General features: G+C 39.7%; 1 protein-coding gene across 1 annotated transcript in view; it reads right to left on the reverse strand.

Moving 5' to 3' along the window:
- EYS (eyes shut homolog) overlaps positions 1-27,301 on the reverse strand; it is a 776,683-nt gene that overhangs the window by 640,458 nt on the left and 108,924 nt on the right. Inside the window, exons 10-11 of the mRNA XM_031052748.2 lie at positions 26,634-26,887; positions 8,250-8,354 (exon numbers count right to left, since the gene is read on the reverse strand). Of these exons, the coding sequence (XP_030908608.2) occupies positions 8,250-8,354; positions 26,634-26,887 (359 nt within the window). The remainder of the gene's footprint in view (positions 1-8,249; positions 8,355-26,633; positions 26,888-27,301) is intronic.

Below are 27,301 nucleotides of genomic sequence, written 5' to 3' on the forward strand. Positions count from 1 at the left end.
GGCATATTCATCTACACTGAAACATACAAAAATGAAAACTTCCATTCTACTCCTACACTCACCTAACTGAAAGATTACAAGAGAAAGGTGAGCAAAAGAGTTAGTCACTGATTCCATAAAAGACTACATGGCATGCTAGACAATGTTTTCCCTAAAGCAAATAAAGGAAGAAGAAAACATGTATAAACAGTCCCCTAAAATTTGAACTGCTTAAATTATTTAAATAACAAAATAACTACCGAGTTAATCAGAAAAAGCACACAAATACTCAGGTGACAAAGTGAAAAGGAAAAAAAAAAAAGCTTGCTACCCAGCCTGCCTGCAAGAAATAGAAGTTTAATTAGTCTGTTTAAGGAACAAATAAGAGTTTCTAAATATTATAATCAAACAGAAGTGTTAAATAACATTGAGAGCAGAATGAGAAGGACAACAAGTGGCACATATTCAGAAAACAACCTGAAGCAACAAATGCAAATCAAACTCCAAAATAAAACCAACAGACACACACACAAAATGTGTTTCAATGAGTAATAAAAACATTAGAGCCAAATAAAAACATTCTGAAATCTGGGCCACATAAAAGAAGGAGGATGGACAACGAAGCTATGAGGCAGCAAAATATAAAGGTAATGAATTCATGGACTTTGAAAGTGTGTATATTATTCTTTGGAACAAGAGCAGATCTAACACTTTCCACTGACCTTTTTTTTCTGCTAAAAATGCTGATTCACTGCTAGCTAAAATGTCTTATGAACACATTAATCTTAGCCAATCTTGGCACACAACATAGGTTCAAATATTATCCTTTATGGCTTCCTCATCAGTCATCTGCCCTTCAGTCTTCTCGACAGACTCTGAAGAATTACATCTATTCTGTATGAAGCCAATGACATGTTAGCTCCAATATCACATATTAAATCAAATATCATGCTAACTGCGTATATATCACCACTGAAATTTCTTCTGCCAATCCTTCCATTGATGAAGATAGCATTATGTTGTGCTTCCATTATGCTGAATTAAAAATAATGAAAAATTAATCAATACTGACCAGTCCTTATGTTTCTGATGAAAAACTCACACAGGGACAGTGAATGATGGAAAGAGACATACTGCTGGTGCCTATCGTTTTTTCCTTAGCACTTTTAGTGTTGGCTGGAGGTCTTCTCAGCCCTAGTGAAAGAGCCATGAGTTTCTTCCTACAGAATTGATGAAAAATATCTTTCCAGAAGGTATTATTTAACAACGGAAGACTTGCTGTGCTGGAACACAGATTTCAGATTCCAAAGAATTACTTGCTTCTGTAGTGCTGTCTTCCAGGCATATCTGCCATAACTGCATCACTTGTTTCTGTATAAGTACTGAGCAGGTTTGTCTAGGGCCTTTCCACCCTATTAACAGTGCTTATTGTTATGATCCTTTCACCTTAATTTCAAGAATCCTAAACAGAATTCATGTTAATTTTAATACTGGATAACCTGGATTTCAATATTTTAGATTTTTGTTAGAAACTCTGCTCTTAGGTGCAAGACACACTTGAGGTTAAAATATTGAAAGTTCCTGTTTTCCCCAGGACTGGTGCTTGCAGGTGTGTGGTGGGTTCACACTGGATGGCTGTCAGACCTCCACCCACCTCCACCCCTCAACTGGATGGGGGCAGAAAATAAAATGAAAAATCTCTTGGGTTGGGATAAAGACATGGAGATCACATACCAGTGAGCATCATGGGCCAACAGACTCAACTTGGAGAAAATTAATTTAATGTATTGCAAATTAAAAGCAGATGACAAGCAATGACAAAAAATAAAAGCATCTTCCACCTAACCCTCTCCCCTCTTTTTCCCAGTCTCAACTTCACTCTTGTATTCCTGGCTCTACCACAACAGCAGAGTCCCAGAAGAGTGCATTATTCATTTCATGGATGAGGTTCTTATGACACTGTATTAAATTAGAATATACTACAAGGAAATTAAAAAAAAAAAAAATTAAAAAGTCCACAGAAAAAATATCTGGTAAGAACCTAACCTAAATGCTCAAAAGGCAAGAGTTTTCTCTAGCTATGTATTTTTAAGACACTGGTTATATCAGGTTTCAAGCAATGCTGGGATATATTTATGTGAACTAATGATCTGTACAATTAAATTACTTCATTTCTTTGTATTTAGTGACAATATCTTATCAACAGCAGCACAGAGTACTGGAATAATTTCTAAGAAATACCACAGCTATATTATCGATAATTTTAATGAATTATTTTTAAAGCTGCTGAAAGGAGATTTGTCATATGAGAATAATAGTGTTAAAATTGACAACATATTAAGATAATTATCTGACAGTAACTAATAAAGCATTAAGTGTATTTCAATAAAATTAGCATATACAAGTTAGATGTGCATATTTTAGACTTGCTAAATACATATAGCTTTTCTGATTTCTTAACAAGAAGGAGCAACCCTGCTTCTCAAGGATGATGGAACTGTACATGTAAGTTTGAAACTAAAACTAAAAGCAGTCACTCTTTTTTGTCATTTTTAATTGACTGTGTAAGATACAGAAGTATTTGGGGTAGATCTGGGTAGCTATCTAGAGAATTCACACTCGAACAGGCACCAAGGATCCAGATGAAGATTAGAGTCAGAATTCAGATTTGGATGAGCAAAAACCAGTGATCAGAAACCTCAGGTCAAAACTTTCTGCCATCACCATGGTTCTGCAGTTTGTACTAGCAGAATCAATTCTTTTACTAACTTGTGGTATTAAATGTGTTGTGTAAAAATTCACTCTGGAGCAATGTAGAACTTGCAGCAGATTTCCTAAATCAAAGTTCATTGCTTTAGCCCTCAGGCCATGTTTCCTTTCAGCTTTTATAGATGAAGAATTTCCTTACTGGTGTTCTCTTAGTTTCTAAAATGTGAGGTTTCTTTCTGGAATGAAAAAGGAGTTTGTTGTCATGTTTAACCCTACTGAGTCAGTTTAATTTTTGACATTGGATAGGCGGATGAAAAAGGACTCCAGTATAATTTCCCCAAATGGCAGTTTTCCAGGAGTAAGAGTTCAAGTGTTTACACACTTCTCCATTACTCAGTACTGAATTCTTACACATTTACATATTTCAGAAGTTTGTGGTCAATGTGCATTTATTCCAGCTACATCCTATTTTAAAAGCATGTAAACATTCAGTACAAATTATTGAAGGTCTTGCAGACATTTATATTCAAAAAGCATACATTTTATTAAATCTCTTTGCTTTGCTTTCAAAATTGTTCTTATATCCCCTCAAGGTTCTTCTTCTAAGAATATATTGAACATGTTTATATGAACATGTTATGCTCAGTGCAAAACAACAAAGGGTTTTGTATAGTTATACGAACGTTATATGTGTTATGTGTTACATATGTTACATGTGTTTCGTAGAGTTATAACTCTATACATAAGTTACTAGAAATTCCAATTTACTAATAATTTGTTGTTTTAACATCACAAATGACTAAAACGTATCACAAAGGATGTTCATCATACTTTACCAGAAAGTCTTCATATGTGCAGATTTACGAGTTTGTCTTGTTTCAACTGAGACAGAACAGATATAATGACAGATCTACTAATTTTCTTCTTACTATGCACTTTATTATTATTTCCTACATTATTAAAAGAGTGAGGTTGAATTTGTATAGCTGAAGAGAACGCGTCCATCCTAACAAATATTTACTTTTGAAAAACTGAATTTTTCAAAGATTCTTTTTTAAAAAACTTTGAGAATAAATATGATTTTGTGCTTTTGTATGAGGTTTAAAATATGACTTCTCAAAAGAGGTATTTTATGAGCTACCAATGAGTCAAAGTAGTATTTCAGTATTTGTGCTACTGTTGCTACTGCAGAACTTTTTCGATCATCAGTGAGTCCAGCTAGGCTAATCTCTTGAACCATCAGAAGGATTAATACTGAGGTTCAGCTAATAGGTTCACCAAAGGTTTCAAAGGTAATTTTACTTTCTATTTTCCTGCAATTTAGACAGAGAAGACACACCTGCTCATATTATAGAGAGAATGTTTTCTGCACAAATGAGACACAAAATGTGAATCTAATTAAGTAGGAATTCAGTAAAACTAGTGAAAATTTCAAATTTCAGTAACAGGAATTTTTGCCTTAAAGAGAGAAGAATTGAATTTCTAAAAATAAGAAGCATATTTTAGCATTTTTAATTTAATCATTACTGTAATGCTTTAAATTCATCAATGTGTCTTATGTACTTAAATATTTTATCTGGCACACTGTTTTTTACAGCTAAATTTAATTTTTTGTGATGCGTATCTTACTACCCTTAAAAAATCAGTAGCTCTTAAAAAATTATTTTGTTGTAGATAAATAATGATTGTTTAGCTATTACTCACTGTTGTTTTAATGATCATTTATAGCACAAATAATCTAGCAATTAGATTTTATTTTGGAAGCTTCCTATTGAAGTTTCCTGTTGATTTATGATTTATGTGGTAGTGACAGAAATGAAGAAGATGCTTGCAATTTTGCATGGCATCAAGGTCTGTTATTTTTGTGACTGATGCAAATAAGGTTTTTCACCAATATTCCACAGAGTAATTAAAAATTGTAGCAGCATCATAGATCATTCAAAAAATAAGAAACATATTTCCTATGCTTAGCAAAAGCTTCAATACATCTATTTTTAGATCAATTTTATTTTTTTTTCTCAAAAGGAAAAAAAATCTGTGCTCTTACTGAAAAGTGAAGGTGTTAAATTCAAACAGTTCCATCTTTTGAAACATAATATACACATATTTAATACACTGAAGAACCTCAGTACTGTAAGAAAATTCTCATTTGGCTGCCTGAAACAGAATGGATTCAGTATTTTCTATACACTAATTACAGAGGTGTGTAATGTTAGTGTGCCTTGGCTTCTGTTAACACAGTGACTACTGGTGATGGAAAAAAAACAGTAACCTTGGAATTTCCAGTGGAGAAAGTACTGAGATCTTCACAGGTACATTTATGACAATTTCTAACTATAGATTCTGTCTCAGAAAGTTCATACAGACATAAACACGACAGACGAGCTGGTCTGCTGGAGGATTGCCCTGTAAAGCAGAGATCCCACTGTTCATTTTACATGCATTTCCCACTTCAAACTCTTCTTTAAATAAAATAAAGATGGAAGACCGTGAGTCTCAATCAAAACCAGTTTGATCACTTTATAAAGCTTCTCTGACAGGGTAACTCTTAACTCCAGCCAATGGCAATGTGTTAGTAGCTCTGCACTTCATAATTATAGTATTTCATAAAGAGACAGTATCTGAAAGAGCTTACTTCAGTATCAAAAGCAGTGTTAACTATCATCATAGCTTTCTTGTTGAGTTAATAATCCTTGGTTCTTAATCAGGTTAATTATCTTGCTTACTTCAGACCCAACCAAATGTCTACACCAAACAGTGCAGTGAAGAATCTACCCTTTAATCCATCATGTTTGCATTCTTATTGAGGCAATTATGCACTTCCAGATACAAGACTATATATCATGCATTATAATTCCTTGTAAAATAATAATTTAAATTATAAAAAAAAAGAAAAAGAGAAAAGAAATAGAATTTCCACTGTATATAGAGGAAAGCTCTTTATCATTCGTAGCTATTTGATAATCTTGAAAGGTCTAATTTGGGAACACATCACTATGTACCTAAAAATAAGATGCAGTTAGAGACTGTTTCGGACAACAACAAGCAAAGCAGAAAAGTGGAGAGGTAACAGCCACCTATCTAATGAATAAAAATATATTCCAAAGAAAAACAGGCAGTGAAAAGCAATTTACTAGTGATCTAGTCAGACAGACAGTTGCAGATGCAAGTATTGTAATTTACAGGAACTTGATCACTGGGGCATAACTAAATTCTCTGTGCTCCCTTGTATCCTGTTACTGAATACATGTGATTTATTCAGTGTTTTTATTACTTATCTGTTGTTACTTACCTGCCAAAAGGCAGCAACTACAGATCCTCTGATAAGCAAAATCTATTTTCTTTTTCAGAAATCCTATATGACATTGTTTGTCAATGAAAGTATGAATTGTCTTTTTTTCACTTAAGGATTAGACAGAGTTAACTGTCTTATCTTTTGAAGTGGTACTTTTGTTAGACCCCAGCTATCTTGCAAAGATATCCAGTAACATAGCAACATTTGTTTTCAGGCAATTGACGGACATTATGTGTTTAATCACTGCAATATCTTTGTGAGATGGTTACATTTGTTTATCTAAACCTTCACCTAGAGAATATAAACTGGGATATTAATTAATTTACCCAAGGGCACAAAAGAAATCTGTATCCCATATAGATTAAAATTCTTCTGTTTTCAGCTCATTGCTAGGTATGCACATCACAACATTTCCTCTCTCTCTAATTCAGCTTGCCATTGTATTAATAATGTAGCTGCATATAGTAATACAGAAAATCATAACTCTTTTAGAAACTAACTGATCATTTCTACAGATAACTGCTGGTTCACCATGAGTTACTTGAACCTTTGACCGATGATGATGAATAACCACTGCCATGCACAGCATTTTAGTAGAGTCAACAGAATGAAACTCATAGTTTCTCGTGTATATGTGTCCATTATGTAAACCTCACTGTTCCAGACCAATACCTGAATTACCCTCAGAGGCACAACATGAAGGAATTAATAGTTACAGACACTCAAACCATGCATGTACATAGACACACTGAGAATGATAAAAAAAATTAATCGTCTACAGAGCGACTGACCTTAAAGAAGCACAAATGACCTACTAAAACAGTGTCACAACAATTTTCTTTCCTAACACTGACAGTCATTCTGCTGTGTAAATAAGATCTCTTTTCAGATCTGCGGAAAGATATACAGGATGCTTCTCTAAAATCCACTGTATGTGAGAGTGTTAGTGAACACCAATGACAGTTGAACATGGGATAGCAAAGCAATACAATGAATGTCAGAATCTCCATATCACAATATTTATTTTTTTATTTATCTACAGACCTTGTGTCTACCCACCTCAAGTAAAATACTTGAACACATGCTGAAATTTGTCCCAGTGAAGCAAGAAACATTATCTTACCTTTGAAGATATAACTCAGTATTGTTTTCAGTTCCCAACGCAGCAGGATAACACCCTTAAAACTTTTGAGGATCTCTTGATATTAAGTACTTGAAAGTCCAATTAAAATCAGTTTATTTGCTTCAGAGGGATAGTTGGAGACTTGTGTTTTTGTACTCTGACATTCACAGGTTTTACTGATGGCTAGCAGTTTCTCTTCTAAACACCCAAATACTGTAAACCTTCTTAGACCACATAAGTGTAAAATTTGTTCTTCTGACCTTATTTGCCATAGTAACAATGAGCACGTCAGTTAATGAGCATGTCAGAACCAAAAGCCTCCTTAGAATTTATCAGTAATTTCTTACCCATACTTATGAATTAACTTACCAGTTGCTGAATGTCTACCCCATTGGCCGTAATTAGATTCTAAGGAATTTCTAACCCACACTTTTCTATGTTTTCTTAGTCACCCTACAGTAACATACAAAATTCCAAATTATACAGTGTATATATAATTAGCGAAACAAAATCTTTAATACTATATTTCTTTCTCCTTCTATCTTGCTGTGTCTTCTCACATTATGTGCTTAGTTCAGTTGCCACCATGGCCTGATCCATCTTGGATGTCCCTTATATCCTGTACCATATCTTCTAGACTCACGTAGTATCTTGGATACTTAAGGGCAATTCACATGACACAAAGTGCACATACTCAGGCAACAGGCTGAGGTCATACATACTTTAAAGCAGTGTATAATCTTTTAGGTGTGAGCAATGTGGTGAGCATAACAGGGTTCCAAAGACTAGGATTTTGGATGTTTGCTCAATTTTAGTATATTTTGCTGGCTAAAACCTACAAATAGACACTAAATAGTTGGAAATCTCCAGTTCTGTCATTCCCTCACCAGTATGTTCCAGTACTAAACATATGTCTTGATCAAAGTAATCTAATCTACTATTATAAAAATCAGACATAGGGAAATTGTCATGGACACTTACTGAGAAAATTCTCCTTTAGCAACATAAATAACTATCACTTTATCTTTCAAAATGTAAGCAAAAATGCTTTCATCATAAAAGAAATGATAGCACCTGAGTAACAAATGTAGAACTCACACATTATACCACACTGGCAACTGTATAGAAACTATAAATGCTTACCGAAGGGACAATTGCATTTGAAGCCATTTATGTCCTCTTCACAGGTTCCTCTGTTCCAACAGGGTCTGTCTAGACACTCATTCATACGAACAGAACATGTTTCTCCTGAAATTTTAGATTAAAAAACAAACAAAAAAAAGACAAATGTGCTTACATGTTCAAATCACAGAGACGAATTTGTAATAAAAAAGGACTATAGGATTGTCACTGTCTAAATGCTGACCCCATTGGCCAAAGTGCACTCACTGAGTACACAGCAATACCGACAGACATCCTGCGTGTCATGAATTTTTCCGATTTATTGGTTACAACACAGTCCATATTGACAGGCAGTGTTGTAAGCATGACAATCAGGAAAATAGAAAGCTTTCCTACTGAGAATATGCATAAACCTGGAGCTTTTTTTTTCCATTATACAAAATTACTATATTCAGGCAATTTTCATTCAGTTGTGTCAGTTCTTTTCTTTAATTTCACTCCCTGTCTCCTTTAAAAAAGAATGGCAAAGTGTCACTGAATATGAAAGTATATGCAAGTCAGGCCAACACTAATTTACAGATAGTTACATGTAACAGCAGAGATCAGCCTATGTTCTACAGAAAGCTGTCAGTACTATGATGCTGGATATTTCTTTTTGCCATATAATACAAAAAAGGAGAATGATCAAGTCACTGAAGAATATTTAATGAGGCAAAATATAGATGAGATGGAATGAAATAATTAGGAGCAAAGATAGGAAATATAGTGAAATGTGGATTTGCAATCCACAATAGGGGTTGCTTTGATTTGTAATGGGAAAAGTTTCCATCCACAGAAATATGGAGGCAAATCAGATGTTCAATACTAACCACAGGTCAGCAGTGTACAAAGCATGCTGGGCTTTCTGTGAACCTCAAAGAATTAGATAAAACCAAAACGAATGCTGAAAATCCTCTGAACTCTTTGCACTGTGGAAAGTATTTGGTCTCTTATCTGCAGAACACACACATGTCCTGTCATACAATCTTAGGAACCAAGACAGTCTGCTCTCAAAACCTGTATTTTGGGAAACTACTAGCTATAAAAGGCCTCCACTGGAGAAGCCGACAGTTGCACCAAGGTTCTCTTTCACAAATAAAGTTATGACAAAGTGGCTATTAGGGTCTTTCCCTGCCTCTAAACATGCTCTGCTTTTTCTGTAAGACTTCAAGATATCTGTATGAAAAGGTGGAGGCACGAGCAGAGACTATGGAAAGTTCAGGTAACTCAGTGAAGCAAAAAGCTATCTGCTTGCAGCAGCTGCTGAGTGCTGCTCTGAGTGTGCTGTGGCACAAGTGAGGAATGGACAAAGTATGAATCTTTTCCTAGGTTACTTTTATTTTTTCTCTTTGAAGTGCTGTTAAGGTAATAGCAGTGTGTGCAACCTTTCTGATCTATTTCTGCTATCTTGGTTTCTTTATGTTTTCTAGTTCAGATCCATTTCCACAGTCAATTCCCTAATTACAGTAGGTCTCTTTTGATAAAAAGAAATGGAAATATACTGGCATATGATGTCTTCTGCATAGACAAGTGGGGAGTAGCACACAGTTTCCTGCAAATCATCTGACCACAAGCCATGCATAAACTGCAGCACGTACAAGAAAAAAATACTCTTTGAAAAAGATTCTTTCACACTCCTTGAGTTGTGGTGCACTTGTGATACACAGGATAAAATAAACCAGCTGTAATTCTAAAGGAAATTATGGATTGAGATGATCCTCATTTACTCATAATATTGAGAGATTTCTGAACTTCTTGCTGCATTTTTGTGAAGATGGCTCTGTTTTCCTCTTGAATCTAAGGCAGCAAAGTTATCTTACTGACCTGGATAGTACCATAATTTTAAGACATGGCTGTTACAGTTATAACTGCAGTTCCCTGTAGATTGCTCTTAACCAGCTCCTTTGATTTTATTTTCATTATGGGAAATGGGTGTGGCATTCAGCAAGAAATCAGTCAAACACATGTAGGCTTCCAAATACAGGTCCATGACAAAAAAGCACCTAGGGTGAAATTCATTTCCCTGGCAGTATCTAATGCAATATATGACATCCTGTGTGTTCAGTCCCAAGAAGATAGTTCTTTGGGGATGTCGTGGTTTAAGCCCAGCTAGCAACCCAGAACCACGCAGTCGCTCGCTCATCCCCTCCTTCCTCCCCCCACTCCCAGAAGGATGGGGAAGAGAATCAAAAGAATGTAACTCCCACGGGTTGAGGTAAGAGCAGTCCAGTAACTAAGGTATAACACAAACCACTGCTGCTACCACAAATGATAGTAATGATAAGGGAAAAAACAAGGGAAGAGAATACAACTGCTCACCACCCGCCAACCGACACTCAACCCGACCCCAGCAGTGATCTAGCCCTTCCAGGTAACTACCCCCAGTTTATATAGTGGGCATGACGTGCTGTGGTATGGAATACCTCTTTGGCTAGTTTGGGTCAGGTGTCCTGTCTCTGCTTCCTCTCATCTTCCCCTCCTCCCTGGCAGAGCATGAGACTCAGAAAGTCCTTGGTCAGAGTAAACATGACTTAGCAACAACTAAAAGCATTGGTATTATCAGCACTGTTCCCAGGCTGAAAGTCAAAAAACATAGCACTGCACCAGCTACTAAGGAGGAGAAAAAAGACCGCTACTGCTGAACCAAGGACGGGATAAAATGGACAATATGCAGAGACAACTGCAGCATTTTTATAACAATATTATAAATTGGTCATTCAGGCTGGAAATCCTGATGGGATGAAATAAGAGAAAAGAACAAAACCATAGAGGACAGCTGTCATACAAGGACTGTTTTCAAAAGAGAACAAAAACCAGCATGTACTGAGCAAGTTGAACCCTTGGAGGAATTCAAAAGCAAAATGACACCTGATCAAAAGGTTAATTCTGTGGCTATGTTTCAACTGAACTATATGAAATGATACAACACCAGAGGAGTCCTGAGAGAATGATGAAATAATGAAGGCTAAAAGAATGTAAGACATAAGATGAATAGTGGAGCCTTAGCTGTGGCAAGGAGTAGTGACAAAACTTAATTGTGTGCAGAAAACACGAGAAAGGAATCAAAACCATTCTCCCATTCCAAGTCTGACACAAAGCATAATGATTCTGCCAATATGAGAAAGGCTGCTGAAAAAGACAATTTATTTTGCATCTTCATTTGCAATAAATAAATAGCTGCTATAATGTAGTGCAAAGAAATTTTCACCAGTGGCATCAGAATATTAATTTCATTTCTGATCTCATGACACTAACCCCCATTATTTTAAGACTTCAATGATTGCAGGTTTTAATGTATTCTTCTATATTGCAACACTCCATAGATTAAAAGATTTAGTTCCAATTTGGACAATTAATCCCAAATCTGCAAATTAATGCTGTACACTAGAGATATTTAACAGAAAACTTCTCGGCTTCAGACATTTTGCTTTTATTTGCCTATGACCATGCTAGGTGTTTATGAATTCCATTCTTCATTTAGGAGAACATGGAAATGGGGAAAAAAAAGCCCTGTTCTGTTAACAAAGGTGATGATTTTACGCTGAAGGCTGTTATTACAGCTGAATTACTTCAGTTGACAAAGAAGCAATTACATGCCACTCAGCCTCATCTGAGTTATCAAGCACTGAGAATACCTCTCTCGTAAGTGATGAAAATACTTCTGAAAACCAATGACTGATTTACAAGTTGTGCTAACAGTACTTGCAAAAGCATTTAGAAAGATAACAAGATATCTGGAATATTCCAGTTGAAAATGCTGTTAACACATCAAATACAGATCACTGATTTTATTCCTGACAAACTCACAGTATTATTGGCATACAAAGCTAAGACTTTAGTTTCTATGGATCTCTGTTACCATTCCTTCAGTATCACTTTTGTTTTTTTTCTGATTTTTCTATTTGGCTACTGAAAAATACAGGTTATGCAGCTATGAAAAACTGATACTGTTTTTCATCTAAAAGCTAACAATGCAGCCTTGGGTAATTCTCTACATTTTAGAAAAGGCTAGGAGAAGAGCATATTTTTACTTATGAATCATGTTAAAACTTGGAAAAGCCTTCTTGTTTTAGTGCAATTTCTGCCAGTCAAATGCACAAGTAGTGAAAATAAAGACAACTGCATTTGGTGTATTGTAGATAGTAACTAACTCATCTGGTTATGTGTCATAACATGGAGTGCCATTAAACTGGCAGTTGTACCTGACAAAAGGCATGTTCCAAATCTACTTGCAAACAGTTGCTAGGGAAATGTAGCAATTCATGTCCTCAGAGTGCAAAGGCAATATATGGACAGTAGTTCAACAATATTTCAGAGAGAATAAAAAAAAACTATGAAGGTACCATGAAGACATATTTTCTGAGTATTTCAAACATGAAAAAAGCTGGAAAAGTACAGAAAAGCCTTTTTTTTTTTTTTTATTTTCCCAGTATGCAACTAATCTCAACTAGGTGTTTGAAATGCGTGATGAGGACCTTCTTTGAACATCTCATAAAAATCACTAATTAGCTACAAATTACTTTCAACATCAAAGTATGCTAATGTAAATATTTTCTGCTTTTACGCTTTTACGCTTAATATTAATGTGACACATCCAAACATAATTAGCAGTAAAATGCAATATTTAATTAGTTATTTAATAAATCCTACCTTAAGGTCTGAATTCCTAAACAATTTACTGGGATCATTTCACCAGATTCTGAAGTACAAAGAGAATGATAAAATTTATCATGAGCCAATTCTAGTAACTCTATAGTGTGTCTTATCTTGTAAAAAAAATGCAGTTCTTAAGATACAAAACAAATAATTACAGCTGCTTAGGAAAGTCTGTCACTTTTACAAATTGCATAGCCTTATACTTAATAGCAACATTTTATATAGGCACACTGATGACTCACAAGAAACGTTATTGTAAAGGAGCACAGAAATCTTGAGAAAAGCATGAGGATCTGAGCAGGTGCATGTTAAAAAATTTAGCAAAGATATTTAGTCCCCCACCAGCATTACAGCTGTAAATCACTTTACTGTAAATCACTATTTCTGCTTAACTTAAAGAGCTTAACTTTGTCTGAACTAATGGAACTATTTTTAGATTTTGCAGAATATCCACAAAACTGATTTAATATACCAGAATAAATTTAACTTCATATATAAATACAATATTCAGACATTAGTACAAAACCGGAATTAATTTGAGAGCTTATTTTCTCAATGTTAATAAACATTATATATAAGTATCTCACTGCCAATACTATTATAATTATATCTATCTGAATTACAGAACACATTATGAAACACAAATATCAAAATAAAAACTTTACTTACTGTTTACACAAACTTTTGTTTTATAGGAATAAGGGAATATGAAGTTTGAGAATGCAAAGACAGAATGGCCACAATTAGTAAATGGATATTTAAGAATTTAGATTTTTTTTTTAACTAAAACCCTATTGTTGAGAAGAAATTACTTCAAGACATAAGCTGATTTTTTACATTCCAAGATCTGATGAAAAGCAAATTATTTAGCATTCCATTTCATGTAATCTTAATCAAGTACTGCTGAAAAAACTAGGACCTTTTTAAAGTTCAACTACTGCCCAAACAAATAACTATGTATTTGAAGGCTGGATGGTTGCCTTGCTGTCTACCATTCTGTAAAATACACTTAAAAGCATTCAGGTTGTGTACCTGAGAACACAGGGTATAACTCTTGTTGCTTATTAGGCAAAGTAAGCTCTGTGTTAGATAAGAGAGGTATCAGCCTCAGTAACATAACACTGCTGCTTACTTTGCAGAAAATGCAGTTGTGAAAAAGGGAAGACAGACAGATCCAAGTGTGGCCTCCATGAATTTAGCATTTCCCTTTCTCAGCTTTGCTATACTACACATTTGTTTGTTTCTTTGTGTTGGTTTTTTTTCTTTTACGTGTAAGAAATCACAGCAGTTAAAAATAAAAAAAAATCTTTGTTATTATTTATCTCCTACAGTGTAAACTTTTCTATGAACTCTTATTCCAGATTGAAACCGATTTATATGATCTTGTCTTAAACCACTTCACTGGCTTAGATTCCATGAAAGAATTTTAATTTAGAGAAAGTCTGTGGCTCTTCAACTCTATAATCTGCTGAGAGCCCATCCCATCTCTCTCCATGGGATTACACGGTACATCTGACAGGCTAGCCACACCGGCACAGGATGCTAAGGACAATCAGTCTCCCCTGGCAGAAAAAGCCAGCCAAAGCCCCCAGAGAGGCTGCACTGCCCAGTACCCTGAGTAACACACCCAGCTTAGATCTGTTTGGTGGTGGAGATGTGGAAGCAGACATGAGCTGTACTCACAGGATGGCCTTGCCCTATTAAAATAGGAACTATATGAATGTAAATGAAGCAGGTATTTCAAACACAGAGTGTGTGAACCAACCAACTGAACCCAATTGCCTTCCTTCGCACAGCAGAATAAATACTTTCATAGTATCAGGTGACTCTGCTAATATAAGCAGATACCAGGACCTTGAGATCACTAGTAGTCCCTAATTTCCCTAAACAGCCACATGTGGGACCTTCCCGTACACCCAGCCCATTGTCCAATGAGCATCATTTCAGCTCAGCTCCACCCAGCTGGAGGCACTCAGATCTGGCCTAAGCTATTCTGTAGATGTGCTATTTCTGGCCTTTGGCCCTGTTTCAAGAATGGACTTCAGCTCACACCGTAAACAATTTTTCTCTTTGGATGGACCCCTTGTATGTACATCGTAGTGTTGTCTTTGATCATGTCTCCTGTTCTGTCTAAATTGCTTTCATCTACTCTGCTCTCATGAGACCTCACTTGGAGTATTGTGTACGGTTCTGGTGTCCTCAACATAAAAAGGACATAGAACTCTTGGAACAAGTGCAGAGGAGGGCCACGAATATGATCAGGGGACTGGAGCACCTCCCATATGAAGACAGGCTGAGAGAGTTGGGGCTGTTCAGCCTGGAGAAGAGAAGGCTGCATGGAGACCTCATAGCAGCTTTCCAGTATCTGAAGGGGGCCTACAGGGATGCTGGTGAGGGACTCTTCATTAGGGACTGTAGTGATAGGACAAGGGGTAATGGGTTTAAACTTAAACAGGGGAAGTTTAGATTGGATATAAGAAAGAAATTCTTTACTGTTAGGGTGGTGAGGTGCTGGAATTGGTTGCCCAGGGAGTTTGTGGTGCTCCATCCCTAGCAGTGTTCAAGGCCAGTTTGGATGAAGCCTTGGGTGATATGGTTTAGTGTGAGGTGTCCCTGCCCATGGCAGGGGGGTTGGAACTAGATGATCTTAAGGTCCTTTCCAACCCTAACTATTATATGATACTATGGTTCTATAACCCTGGACCTTGTCCACTGCTTGCAATGCCTGGGACTTATGAGGGACCTTGTTACTAGCCCTTGGGTCTGACTGATCTGTTTAGATGCCACAGGGCTATAGTTTTCTTAGTGATTGCACTGCCTCCACTGGGCTCACTCATTCACTTTGAATTCATTTACCTGTAATTCAAGGCCAGGTTGGACAGGGCCTTGGGCACCATGGTCTAGCGGAAGGTGTCCCTGCCCATGGCAGGGGAGTTGGAACTAGGTGATCTTAAGGTCCTTTCCAACCCTAACTATTCTATGATTCAGTTTTTAAAGATCACAATGTAAATTTCCAGGTTTGCTATAGGACAAATTCTCTTCCAGGCAGTGGAGAGTATTCCAGGCGTCTATAAAGTATCTCCATTTTAGAGTTTCAGTCACAAGTACAGTTTATAGTTCAAAAGAAAAGACTGTGGTAAATGATGTTAAAAAGTATTTGTTTTTACTGTGCAAATAACCAAGCCTTGGATTTTTTATGGAAAGTGCCTAAGGCGTCCCTAGCTAATGCAATGTAACGCATTTTAGAAATGCTGATAGACATCAGATCAATCATCTGGAGAGAGAAGACAGCTATGAGTTCTCTATGTAAAATTTTGCTTCTGAAATAAAAACTGATTCTAATGTTATATCAAAGAGCATTCGGGGATTCATTCATTAGCAGGAGAGAAAACAAGCTGGTGACCGGGAACTCGACAGCTTATTTGCAAATCTATAAATCCTAGTTCACAAAGTATGATAGTTGTTCTAAGATTTACAGAGTCCTGGGCAACAATAACTAATTTATTTACTATTGCCTTTAATATTTCATGTGAAAGTGAATTCGCTATTTATGAAAGAAAAAAAAGTACTATATCTGGCTATGTAAAAACTGAATTACAGATAAAGGACACGACAAACACACACACACAATAGATGAAAATAAATGTGTTTTTTTAGTATTACACTGAAATGCTCTTCACTGATTTGTAACATGAATCAAATCTGTTCTAGCTGGAAAATGTCCCGGGATCATAAACCCTGAGACTATAGGAAAATGGAATTGCTAAGGTAGCAATAACATTATTACAAGTTTAAATAGCCTTTTATTAAGTGTTTCTGGTTTATACTCTCTGAAAAATCAGAATTCAATATACTCAGTACATGTGATAATGAGTTATACTAAATGGGTATTATGGTAAAATTTCTTTTTTCTTTACATAGAAATGCTATTATGTAATACCTCATCGGGTGATTTTTTCAGTTATACATAATTTTATAATTTATATAAGCAAGTCCTCATGTTCACAGAGCCACACAATGGTTAAGGTTGGGAAGTGACCTCTGGAGGTCATCTTGCCCATCCCCCTGCTCAATCAGAAACACTCAGAACGAATTTCCCAGGACCTTGTCCAGATAGCTTTAGAATATCTCTATGGATGGGGACTCTGCAACCTCCATGGACAACCTGTGCCACTGTTGTAACCCTCAAGGTAAAAAAGCTTTTCTTTATGTTGAGACAGCACTTCCTGTGTTTTAGTTTGCACACTGCATCTATTCCTGTCATGTCACTGCTGAAGAGAGCCCAGCTCCATCTTCCTTGCACTCTTCCCTTTAGGTATTTACGCACATTGATGATATCTCTCCAAAAGCTTTTTCTTCTTCAGGCTTAACAGGCTCAGGAGCGTAAGCCTTTCCTCACGGGAGAGATGATCCATTCCCTTAGCCATCTCTGTGATCTTTCACTGGAATCCCTCCAGTAGTTCCATGTATATCATGGACCAGGGACCCCAAAACTGGACACAGTACTCCAGGTGTGGCCTCAATACTAGAATTGAGTAGAGGTGAAGCATCAATCCCCCTGATCTGCTGGCAAAACACCTAATGCAGCCCAAAAAATTGCCTTCTTTGTTAAGGGCACATTGCGGGCTCACAATGATGGTCCACCAGGGCCCCCAGGTTCACTTCTTGACTTTGTGCCACTGATCACTACCCTCTGGACCTTGTTCATCCAGTTCCAACCTCACTATATGCTCATCCAGCTCATACATGATCATATTTTTTTTCATGAGGACATTGTCAGAAACAGTTCTAAAAGCCTTGCCAAAGTCATAGAATCATAGAATAGTTAGGATTGGAAAGGACCTCAAGATAATCTAGTTCCAACCCCCCTGCCATGGGCAGAGACACCTCACACTAAACCATATCACCCAAGGCTTCAGCCAACCTGGTCTTGAACACCGCCAGGGATGGAGCATTCACAACCTCCCTGGGCAACCCATTCCAGTACCTCACCACCCTAACAGTAAAGAATTTCTTCCTTATATCCAAACTAAACCTCTGCTGTTTAAGTTTCAACCCGTTACCCCTTGTCCTATCACTACAGTCCCAAATGAAGAGTCCCTCACCAGCATCCCTGTAGGCCCCCTTCAGATACTGGAAAGCTGCTATGAGGTCTCCACGCAGCCTTCTCTTCTCCAGGCTGAACAGCCCCAACTCTCTCAGCCTGTCTTCATATGGGAGGTGCTCCAGTCCCCTGATCATCCTCGTGGCCCTCCTCTGGACTTGTTCTAACAGTATCATGTCCTTTCTATGATGAGGACACCAGAACTGAACAAAATACTCCAAGTGAGGTCTCACGAGAGCAGAGTAGAAGGGCAGGATCACCTCCGACCTGCTGGTCACGGTCCTCTTGATGCAGCCCAGGATACGGTTGGCTTTCTGGGCTGTGAGTGCACACTCCTGGCTCATGTTCATTTTCTCATTGACTAACACCCCCAAGTCATTCTCCGCAGGACTACCATGAATTTCCTTTTTGCCCAACCTGTAGCTGTGCCTGCAATTGCTCCCACCCAAGTGTAGGACCTTGCACTTGGCATGGTTAAACTTCATGAGGTTGGCATCAGCCCACCTCACAAGTGTGTCAAGGTCCCTCTGGATGGCATTCCTTCCCTCTAGCGTATCAACAGGACCACACAGCTTGGTGTCATCGGCAAAATTGCTGAGGGCACATTCAATTCCATTGTCCATGTCAGCGACAAAGATATTAAACAAGACCGGTCCCAACACTGATCCCTGAGTGACACCACTCGTTACTGATCTCCAGCCAGACATTGAACCGTTGATCACAACTCTTTGAGTGCCACCTTCCAACCAGTTCTTTATCGACGGAGTGGTCCACCTATCAAATTGATGACACTCCAATTTAGAGACAAGGATGTCATGTGGGACAGTGTCAAACGCTTTGCACAATTCCAGGTAGATGACATCAACTGCTCCACCCCTGTCCATCACTTCTGTAGCCCCGACACAGAAGGCCACCAAATTGGTCAGGCAGGATTTTCCCCTAGTAAAGCCATGCTGGCTGTCACCAAGCACCTTTTTCTTTTTCATGTGCCCTAGCATGCCTTCCAGGAGAATCTGCTCCCAGATTTTGCCAGGCACAGAGGTGACACTGACTGGTCTGTAATTCCCCGGGTCATCCATTTTCCCCTTCTTGAAAATGGGGGTTATATTTCCCTTTTTTCAGTCGTCAGGAACTTCACCTGTCTGCCATGATTTTTCAAATATGATGGCCAGTGGCTTTGCATCTTCATTTGCCAGCTCCTTCAGGACCCACAGATGGATTTCATTGTGTACATTCAGGTTCTTAAGATGGTCTCAAACCAGATCCTCATGTACAGTGGGCCCAAGGTCTAAATTTTCACAGTGCCTGCATCTGCCTTCCAAGACTCGGGTGCTGTGGTCAGAGCCTTTGCCAGTGAAGACCGAGGCAAAGAAGTCATTCAGAACCTCAGCCTTCTACAAGTCCTGTGTAGCCAGTTCTCCTGAAAGTTTCCGGAGGGGGCCTACATTGTCCTTAGTCTGTTTTTTAGCCGCTACATACATGTCAAATCCCTTCCTCTTATCTTTAACATCCCTTGCCAAGTTTAGCTCCAATTGGGCCTTAACTTTCCTCAGCTGTTCCCTAACTACCCTGACAACATCCCTGTATTCATCCCAGGCCACCTGTCCTTGCTTCCACCTTTTATAAGCCTCTTTTTTCTTGTGAAGTTTTCTCAGCAGCTCCTTATCCATCCAAGGAGGTCTCCTGGCCCTCCTGCTGCACTTCCTTCTAGTCAGGATGCAACACTCCTGAGCTTGTAGCAGGTGATCTTTGAATATTAACCAAGAGTCTTGGGCCCCCTTACCCTCTAGGGCTATATCCCATGGAACCTTGCTAAGCAGGTTCCTGAGGAGGCCAAAGTCTGCTCTCTTGAAGGCCAGGGCAGTGAGCTTACTGCACGCTCTTCTCACTGTCTTGAGGACCTCGAATTCGACCATCTCGTGATCACTGCATCTAAGACTTCCCTGGAGAGTCACATTTCCAACGAGCCCTTCCCTGTTGGTGAGCACGAGCTCAAGCAGGGCACCTCTCCTGTCGACTCCTTTATTGCTTGCAGAAGGAAGTTGTCTTCCACACAATCGAGAAACCTCCTGTATTGCTTGTGCCGGGCCGTACCATCGCCCCAACAGATGTCAGGGTGGTTGAAGTCCCCCATGAGAACAAGGGCCTGTGAGCGTGAGGCTTTTCCTATTTGTCTGTAGAGTTCTTCATCCACAGGTTCCTCTTGATCAGGCAGTCTGTAACAGCTCCCCACAGTAATGTGTCCCATCACCGATTTCCCCTTAACCCTGACCCACAAACATTCTGTTAACTGATTACCTGTCCCCAGACAGAGTTCCATACTCTCCAGCCTATCCCTAACATAAAGGGCAACTCCCCCTCCCCTCCTACCCGGCCTGTCTTTTCTAAAAAGCCTATAACCCTCCATTCCAACACTCCAGTCAAAGGAGCCATCCCACCATGTTTCGGTGATGCCTATTATATCATAACCCCATAGATGTGCCCACATCTCTAATTCCTCTTGTTTATTCCCCATGGTACAGGCATTTGTATAGAGACATCTGATGTGAGCTCCAAATGAAGCTGGCTCAGTGGCTGCAGCGGCTAGAATATTACTACATTGCTCAGAGTATTTATTATAGGTGCTGGCAACTGACTGGGTGTGTTGGGATGGAATGATGCTCCCCTCTCCCAACACAACTAGTTTAAAGCATCCTTGACAAGTCTGGCAAGCCTCCCAGCAAAGTCACTCTTCCCTTTCTTTATCAGAGCAGCTCCACCAGCCCCCAGTAGTCCTGGCCTACAAATGTGGGCCCCATGTCCAAGACACCCAAACCCTTGACTATGACACCACCCTTTTAACCATTTATTAACCTGTCCAATCCTCCTTGCCTTTGGAAGGTCCTCCCCTGTGTCTTGGAGAATTGTCGAAAAGACTATCTGAGCTCCAGAACCCCTGACCACCTCTCCCAGAGCTCTGTAGTCCTTCTTTATACTCCTCAAGCTACTACTGTCTATAGCCCTAGCACCCACATGTATCACTAGAAGCGGGTAATAGTCCATGGGACTTACTAGAGCAGGCAGCCTCTCCGCAACATCCCTGATCCGTGCCCCAGGTAGGCAACACACCTCCCTTGTGACCGGGTCAGGCCGACAGATAAGCGCTTCTGTCCCTTTCAAGGCAGAGTCCCCTACTACTACAACCCGACGCTTTTTCCTGGCGGCACCAGTAGAGATCTTCTGTACCAGTGCACCAGTCAACTGTTTCTGATGCAAGTGCAGCCTTGCATCCTCATCAGCCCCCTGCAGGACATCAAAGCGGTTCTGGGTGGGTACAGCAGATTTAGGAGGAAGCCCCTTGCTTTTTATTGCTCTCTTCCTCCTTTTGTTGTTTTTTTTTTTTTTGTTACTAATTCCCAGCTTCCCTGATCAACAGCCTCCTTCTTTCCTCCGTGAGTTAGAAGGGAATCTTGAGGCCCCTGTGCTGTTTGATCCTGGAGCAAGCAGTCCTGCTTCCTCTCAGCTTCCCTGACATCTTGCAGCTTACTGAGAGCATGCCGTAGCTCAGCCACCTGCTGGAGGTGCAGTGAGCGCAGCCCTGCCCATTCTGCACCTTTCCCTCACAAGACCAGTGCAGGCACTCTCTACACTCCAAGCTCTGCACCACAACCTCCCCACTTACCGGCTCTGTCTGAGTGCCTACGCTGGCCACCACTGGGGCAGCCGGGGCAGAGCTCCCAGAACGGACCCTGGTCATACGGTGAGTGCTCACCATCCCGCTTGCTTGCCCATGCAAACTGCCACGTAAACTGCCTCGACCCGCTCTGCTTGCCTGCTCTGTTTGCCCGCTCTGGTTGCCACGCTCCCTGGGTAGATTTTTAACCACTCACAGTTGGTGCCACTCATCCTGTCTCCGCCCCCAGTGAGTCACCTCCTCGCAGTAGCTGAGCTCTTTGCGAGTCCTGTCGAGGACTTGAGGCTCCCTCCTCAGTGGCTCTTGTCACTCTGTGGTGCGGCATCTGGATGCTGACCTCCCCCGGCTCCACTCCGGTGCCACAGGCATCCTTTCTCAAGCCACCCCCCTCAGCAAGTGACTAACAATGGCTGTTGATGGCCGGTTTGAATCTTCCACCAAGCCTCCTGTCAAACTAGACAACACTGTACTCCTCTCATCTACCAAGCCAATCTCTTAATTACAGAATCACAGAATCCCAAGGGTTGGAAGGGACCTCAAAAGATCATCTAGTCCAACCCCCCTGCAAGAGCAGGGTGACCTAGACTACATCACACAGGAACTTGTCCAGGCGGGCCTTGAATATCTCCAACGTAGGAGACATCACAACCCCCCTGGGCAACCTGTTCCAGTGCTCTGTCACTCTCACAGTAAAGAAGTTCTTCCTGAGGTTAACGTGGAATCTCTTATGCTCCAGTTTACACCCATTGCCCCTTGTCCTACCACTGGATATCACTGAAAAAAGCCTAGCTCCATCATCCTGACACCCACCCTTTACATATTTGTAAACACTGATGAGGTCACCCCTCAGTCTCCTCCAAGCTAAAGAGACCCAGCTCCCTCAGCCTCTCCTCATAAGGGAGGTGTTCCACTCCCTTCCTCATCTTTGTGGCTCTGCGCTGGACTCTTTCAAGCAATTCCCTGTCCTTCTTGAAGTGAGGGGCCCAGAACTGGACACAATATTCCAGATGCGGCCTCACCAAGGCAGAGTAGAGGGGGAGGAGAACCTCTCTTGCCCTACTAACCACACCCTTTCTAATGCACCCTAGGATGCTCCTATCCACCAGGACCCCCAGGTCCCTTTCCCCTTCACTCCTTTCCAGCAGGTCATCCCCCAACCTGTACTGGTACATGGGGTTGTTCTTCCCCAGATGCAAGACTCTACAGTTATCCTTGTTGAATTTCATCAAGTTTCTTGCCACCCAACTCTCCAGCCTGTCCAGGCCTCGCTGAATGGCAACACAGCCTTCTGGTGTGACAGCCACTCCTCCCAGTTTAGTGTCATCAGCGAACTTGCTGAGGGTACACTCAGTTCCCTCATCCAGGTCATTGATGAAAATATTAAACAGCACTGGTTCCAGCATCGACCCCTGAGGGACTCCACTAGTCACAGACCTCCAGCTAGATTCTGCCCCATTGACCACAACTCTCTGCCTTCTTCCTTTCAACCAGCTCTTGATCCACCTCACTACCTGATCACCAAGCCCACACTTCCTTAACATATCTATGAGAATGCTGTGGGAGACTTTATCAAATGCCTTACTGAAATCAAGAAAAAACACATCTACCACCCTACCATCATCCCTCCACCTAGTTACTTCCTCATAGAAAGCTTTAAGGTTGGTCAAACGTGACTTCCCCTGGTAAAACCATGTTGGCTGCTCTTAATGATCCCCTCATCCTTGATATGTCTAGAGATGGTGTCAAGAATAAGTTGTTTCATCACCTTTCCAGTGATGGAGGTAAGGCTGACCGGTCTATAATTACCCGGGTCCTCCTTCTTGCCCTTCTTATAGACTGGTGTGACATTTGCCATCTTCCAATCCTCAGGAACCTCTCCCGTTTCCCACAAATTACCGAAGATGATGGAGAGTGGCCTAGCAATGACCTCCGTCAGCTCCCTCAGCACCTGTGGGTGTATTCCATCCAGACCCATCGATTTATAGATGTCCAGATTGCATAGCTAATCCCTAACCCAATCCTCATCTACCAAAGGAAACCCTTCCTTTGTCCTGACCTCTTCTCGGGCTATAGGAATCTGGGGCCCCCAGGAAGAGTCTGCAGGAGTAAAGGCAGAGGCAAAGAAAGCATTCAGTACCTCTGCCTTCTTTATATCTTCTGTCTCCAGAGCACCCACCTCGTTCAGCAGTGTGCCTATATTGCCTCTCGTGTTAGTTTTATTCGCTATGTATTTGAAGAAGCCCTTTCTATTGTCCTTAACCAGACTTGCAAGATTAAGTTCCAAGGAGGCCTTAGCTGTCCTAATTGCCTCCCTACATCCTCTAACAACTGTCCTATATTCCTCCCAAGTGGCCAGCCCCTCCTTCCATAATCCATAGATTCTCTTTTTCCACATGAGTTTGCCCAGCAGCTCCTTGTTTAACCATGCTGGTCTCCTAGCTCCCTTACTTGATTTCCTACCCATTGGGACACTCTGATCCTGAGCTTGGAAGAAGTGGTCCTTGAATGCTGACCAACTATCTTGAGCCCCTTTACCACCTAGTACCCTTTCCCATGAGACTTCCCTTAGCAGTTGATTGAAGAGGCCAAAGTTATCAGCTTGGTCAAGCATTACTAAGCATTGGTGAATCCATGCTGACTACTCCAGATTATTTTCTTGTCATTCACGGTTTCCAGGATTAGCTGCTTCATCACCTTCATAGGGATCAAGGTGATGTTGACCTGCCTGTAGTTCCCCAGTTCTTCGTTTCTGCATTTCTTGAAGATAGTACTGGCATTTACTTTCTTCCAGTCTTTGGAGACTTCTGCTAATTACCATAATCAGTTAAAGTTTATTGATAGTGATCTCGCAGTGACGTCTGCCAGCCCTCCCAGCATTTGTGGTTGCATCCTGTCAGGACCAATGGACTTATGTATATCCGGTTTGCCTAGGTATTTCCAAACTTGAGTCTCTTCCACCAAGGGTACACCTTTCTTGCTTCAGAATTTCCCTCTGGTCTCCAGGTTGTTGGATTTCTGAAGGACAGTCTTACCAGTACACGTAAAGGCAGCATTCAGTAGCTTAAACTTTTCCATGTCCAGTGTAACACATGTCTCATCTCACTGAGCAATGGGCCCACATATTCCCTTCCCTTCCTTTCATCACCTATGTACTTGCAGAAGCCCTTCTTATCCTTCAGATCCCTTGTCAGATTCAACTGCATTCGAGCTTTGGCTTCCCTAACTTTATCACCTCACAGTCAGATAATGCCTCTGCATAATCCTCCCAGGTTACCTGTCCTTGCTTTAAAACTCTGCATGTTTCTTTTGTTTGTCTTTCAGTTTGTCCACGACCTTCTCACCCATCCATACAGGTCTCCTGGAATTTTTGCCTGACTTCCCTCTTTGAGATAAATAGTTCTCAAGCTTGGAGGAGGAAACAGGCTTTCTTCAGCCCCTCTCCCCTCCAGGGCTTTATCCCATGGGATTCTTCCAAGCAAATCTTACACACCATTGCACTGTCCTTATAGCAGACACTAGGGTAGTTGAAGTTCCCCACGAAATCCAAAGTTCAAAATACGGGTTGGAGCTTCAGCAGTGAAATGGAAATATATTATGCTAGACTTTGTACAGGTGAGCCAAGTATATTTTTTCTCCTTTGGTTGCAGTCACTTAGTTGTGCTATCCAATAGAATTTAGAATACCCCAGGGAAAGCACTCTGTTTCGTTACACATTTATTAATGAATGAGCATGAAGATGATGCATCATCTTTTATTAAATATGTTTTAAAATGCCCAAGAAATTATATACTCACCTTAAATTGAGAACAACAAATTTGCAAATGTAATTCACATACATAAATGTATATAATGTAAAGGAATAAAGATGTATTTAAAATTAAAAATGTTAGTGCTGAAATACTAAAAGTGTAGCTGCGCAGAATTTATAATGAAAATTTGCACTGAAGTATTAGTCACTTTATAGCTCAGTACTGTGGCAGTGACCCAGAAAAATCCAAATACATGTGTTATCTCAGTGGTTTGACTGGGACTTACAAGTCTAGTACTATACATGTTCCCTGAATTGGAACAAAAGCCCTCAGCAGCTTGAAGAAGAAGCTGTAAGTAATTATTAGTTAGTACAGACAACACTGTACATACTGTACTATTTTTTTTTGTCTTTGTTAGTGGTAGTGTACCACAGATTGTCAATAAAGATAGAGAAGCATTCAGAGCATTAATGCTTTTGTTCAATGATTTGGACTACAGACTGGGAATGCAACACTTCAGTATTGTTGAATCCAAAATTATTTTCTGCCTCCCACACATAGTCTTTGTATCATGGAATTCGCAAAAAAACAGAAAACTGGAACTAAAGGAATCACATTATCAGATTGTGTGGGATTCATTTACCCAATGCAGAAATCTACAGTGTATCTCATCCTAGAACAGATGTCGAAGATAGGCAGATGCCCTATCTCTGCTGAGTAGAACAGGAGTCTGAACAACTCACTCAAATATAGCTATTTATATTCCATACATGACAAGAGATGATACTGCTGATCTCATTCCTCCTCATGCTTAGATTTTCCTGTTCAATACCAAAACATTTGTTCGTATGAGCTGGTGCTAACTAAATCCATGAAACGGACGTGAACAGGCTGAATAACAGCAAAATCAAAAAACTGCAATTAAAATTGTGGTTTGGAACTTGATCAATTTTTTTTGACAAAAGCATCAAATCTTATACTCAGAACTGTATATTTAGGGTAGGGAGAGTCACCTGAGGAACACTTAGAAGACACAACCTAAGCACCTCCATGCTTATTCATTCAAACAGATACATATTTCTATATACATAAAAAATTGTTATTATGCAATCATATATACACCTCTTACACATAACTGGACAATCACATCTGTAGCACAAGTCACTTCAAAAGAGAAAACTTACCTTTGAACCCAGCAGCACACTGACATGAAAAGTGGTCAATTAAATCCATGCAGGTAGCTCCATTTCTGCAAGGTGAACTTGAGCATTCATTAATTTCAGCTTCACAGAAAGGTCCTTCATATCCAGGGACACAGATACAGCTGTAATTATGCAAGTGATTCTGGCAGAAATCATATTCAGAGCACTGGTTTCCAATGCAGTTGTTAGCATCAATTTCACAAAATGTGCCAGTGTAACCAAGGGGACATATGCACCTGTTATTGAGACGAGAGGAAGGTAAAAAGAAATCCTGAATATATGGGTCACTAATAACTAATGTTAACATTATTTTAATTTTGAATTTCTCACAAATTAATTGTAATTTTTTAATCTTCTTTCTTTACCTTTGATTAATCACTAAGTAGCTTTGTTTTACATAGACTGCTTGCAATAATGAAATGGAACTGCACAATAATCAAATTTTGGATATTTAGAAGGGACAAACTAGCAGCTATATAGCTTTTAATATGAAATTTCCAACGACAATATTCAAATAGAAAACTGTTATAAACAATGAACATGATTCATCTTATGAATTCTTTTCTGAAAATCATTAGTTGCTTGCTATAATATTAAAAAGAAAAAAACCTCTATATTACATCTTGCTTGCTCTGGACATAAAATCAGTA

The sequence above is a fragment of the Melopsittacus undulatus genome, chromosome 3 (assembly GCF_012275295.1).
Source record: "Melopsittacus undulatus isolate bMelUnd1 chromosome 3, bMelUnd1.mat.Z, whole genome shotgun sequence".
NCBI classification, from domain to species: domain Eukaryota; kingdom Metazoa; phylum Chordata; class Aves; order Psittaciformes; family Psittaculidae; genus Melopsittacus; species Melopsittacus undulatus.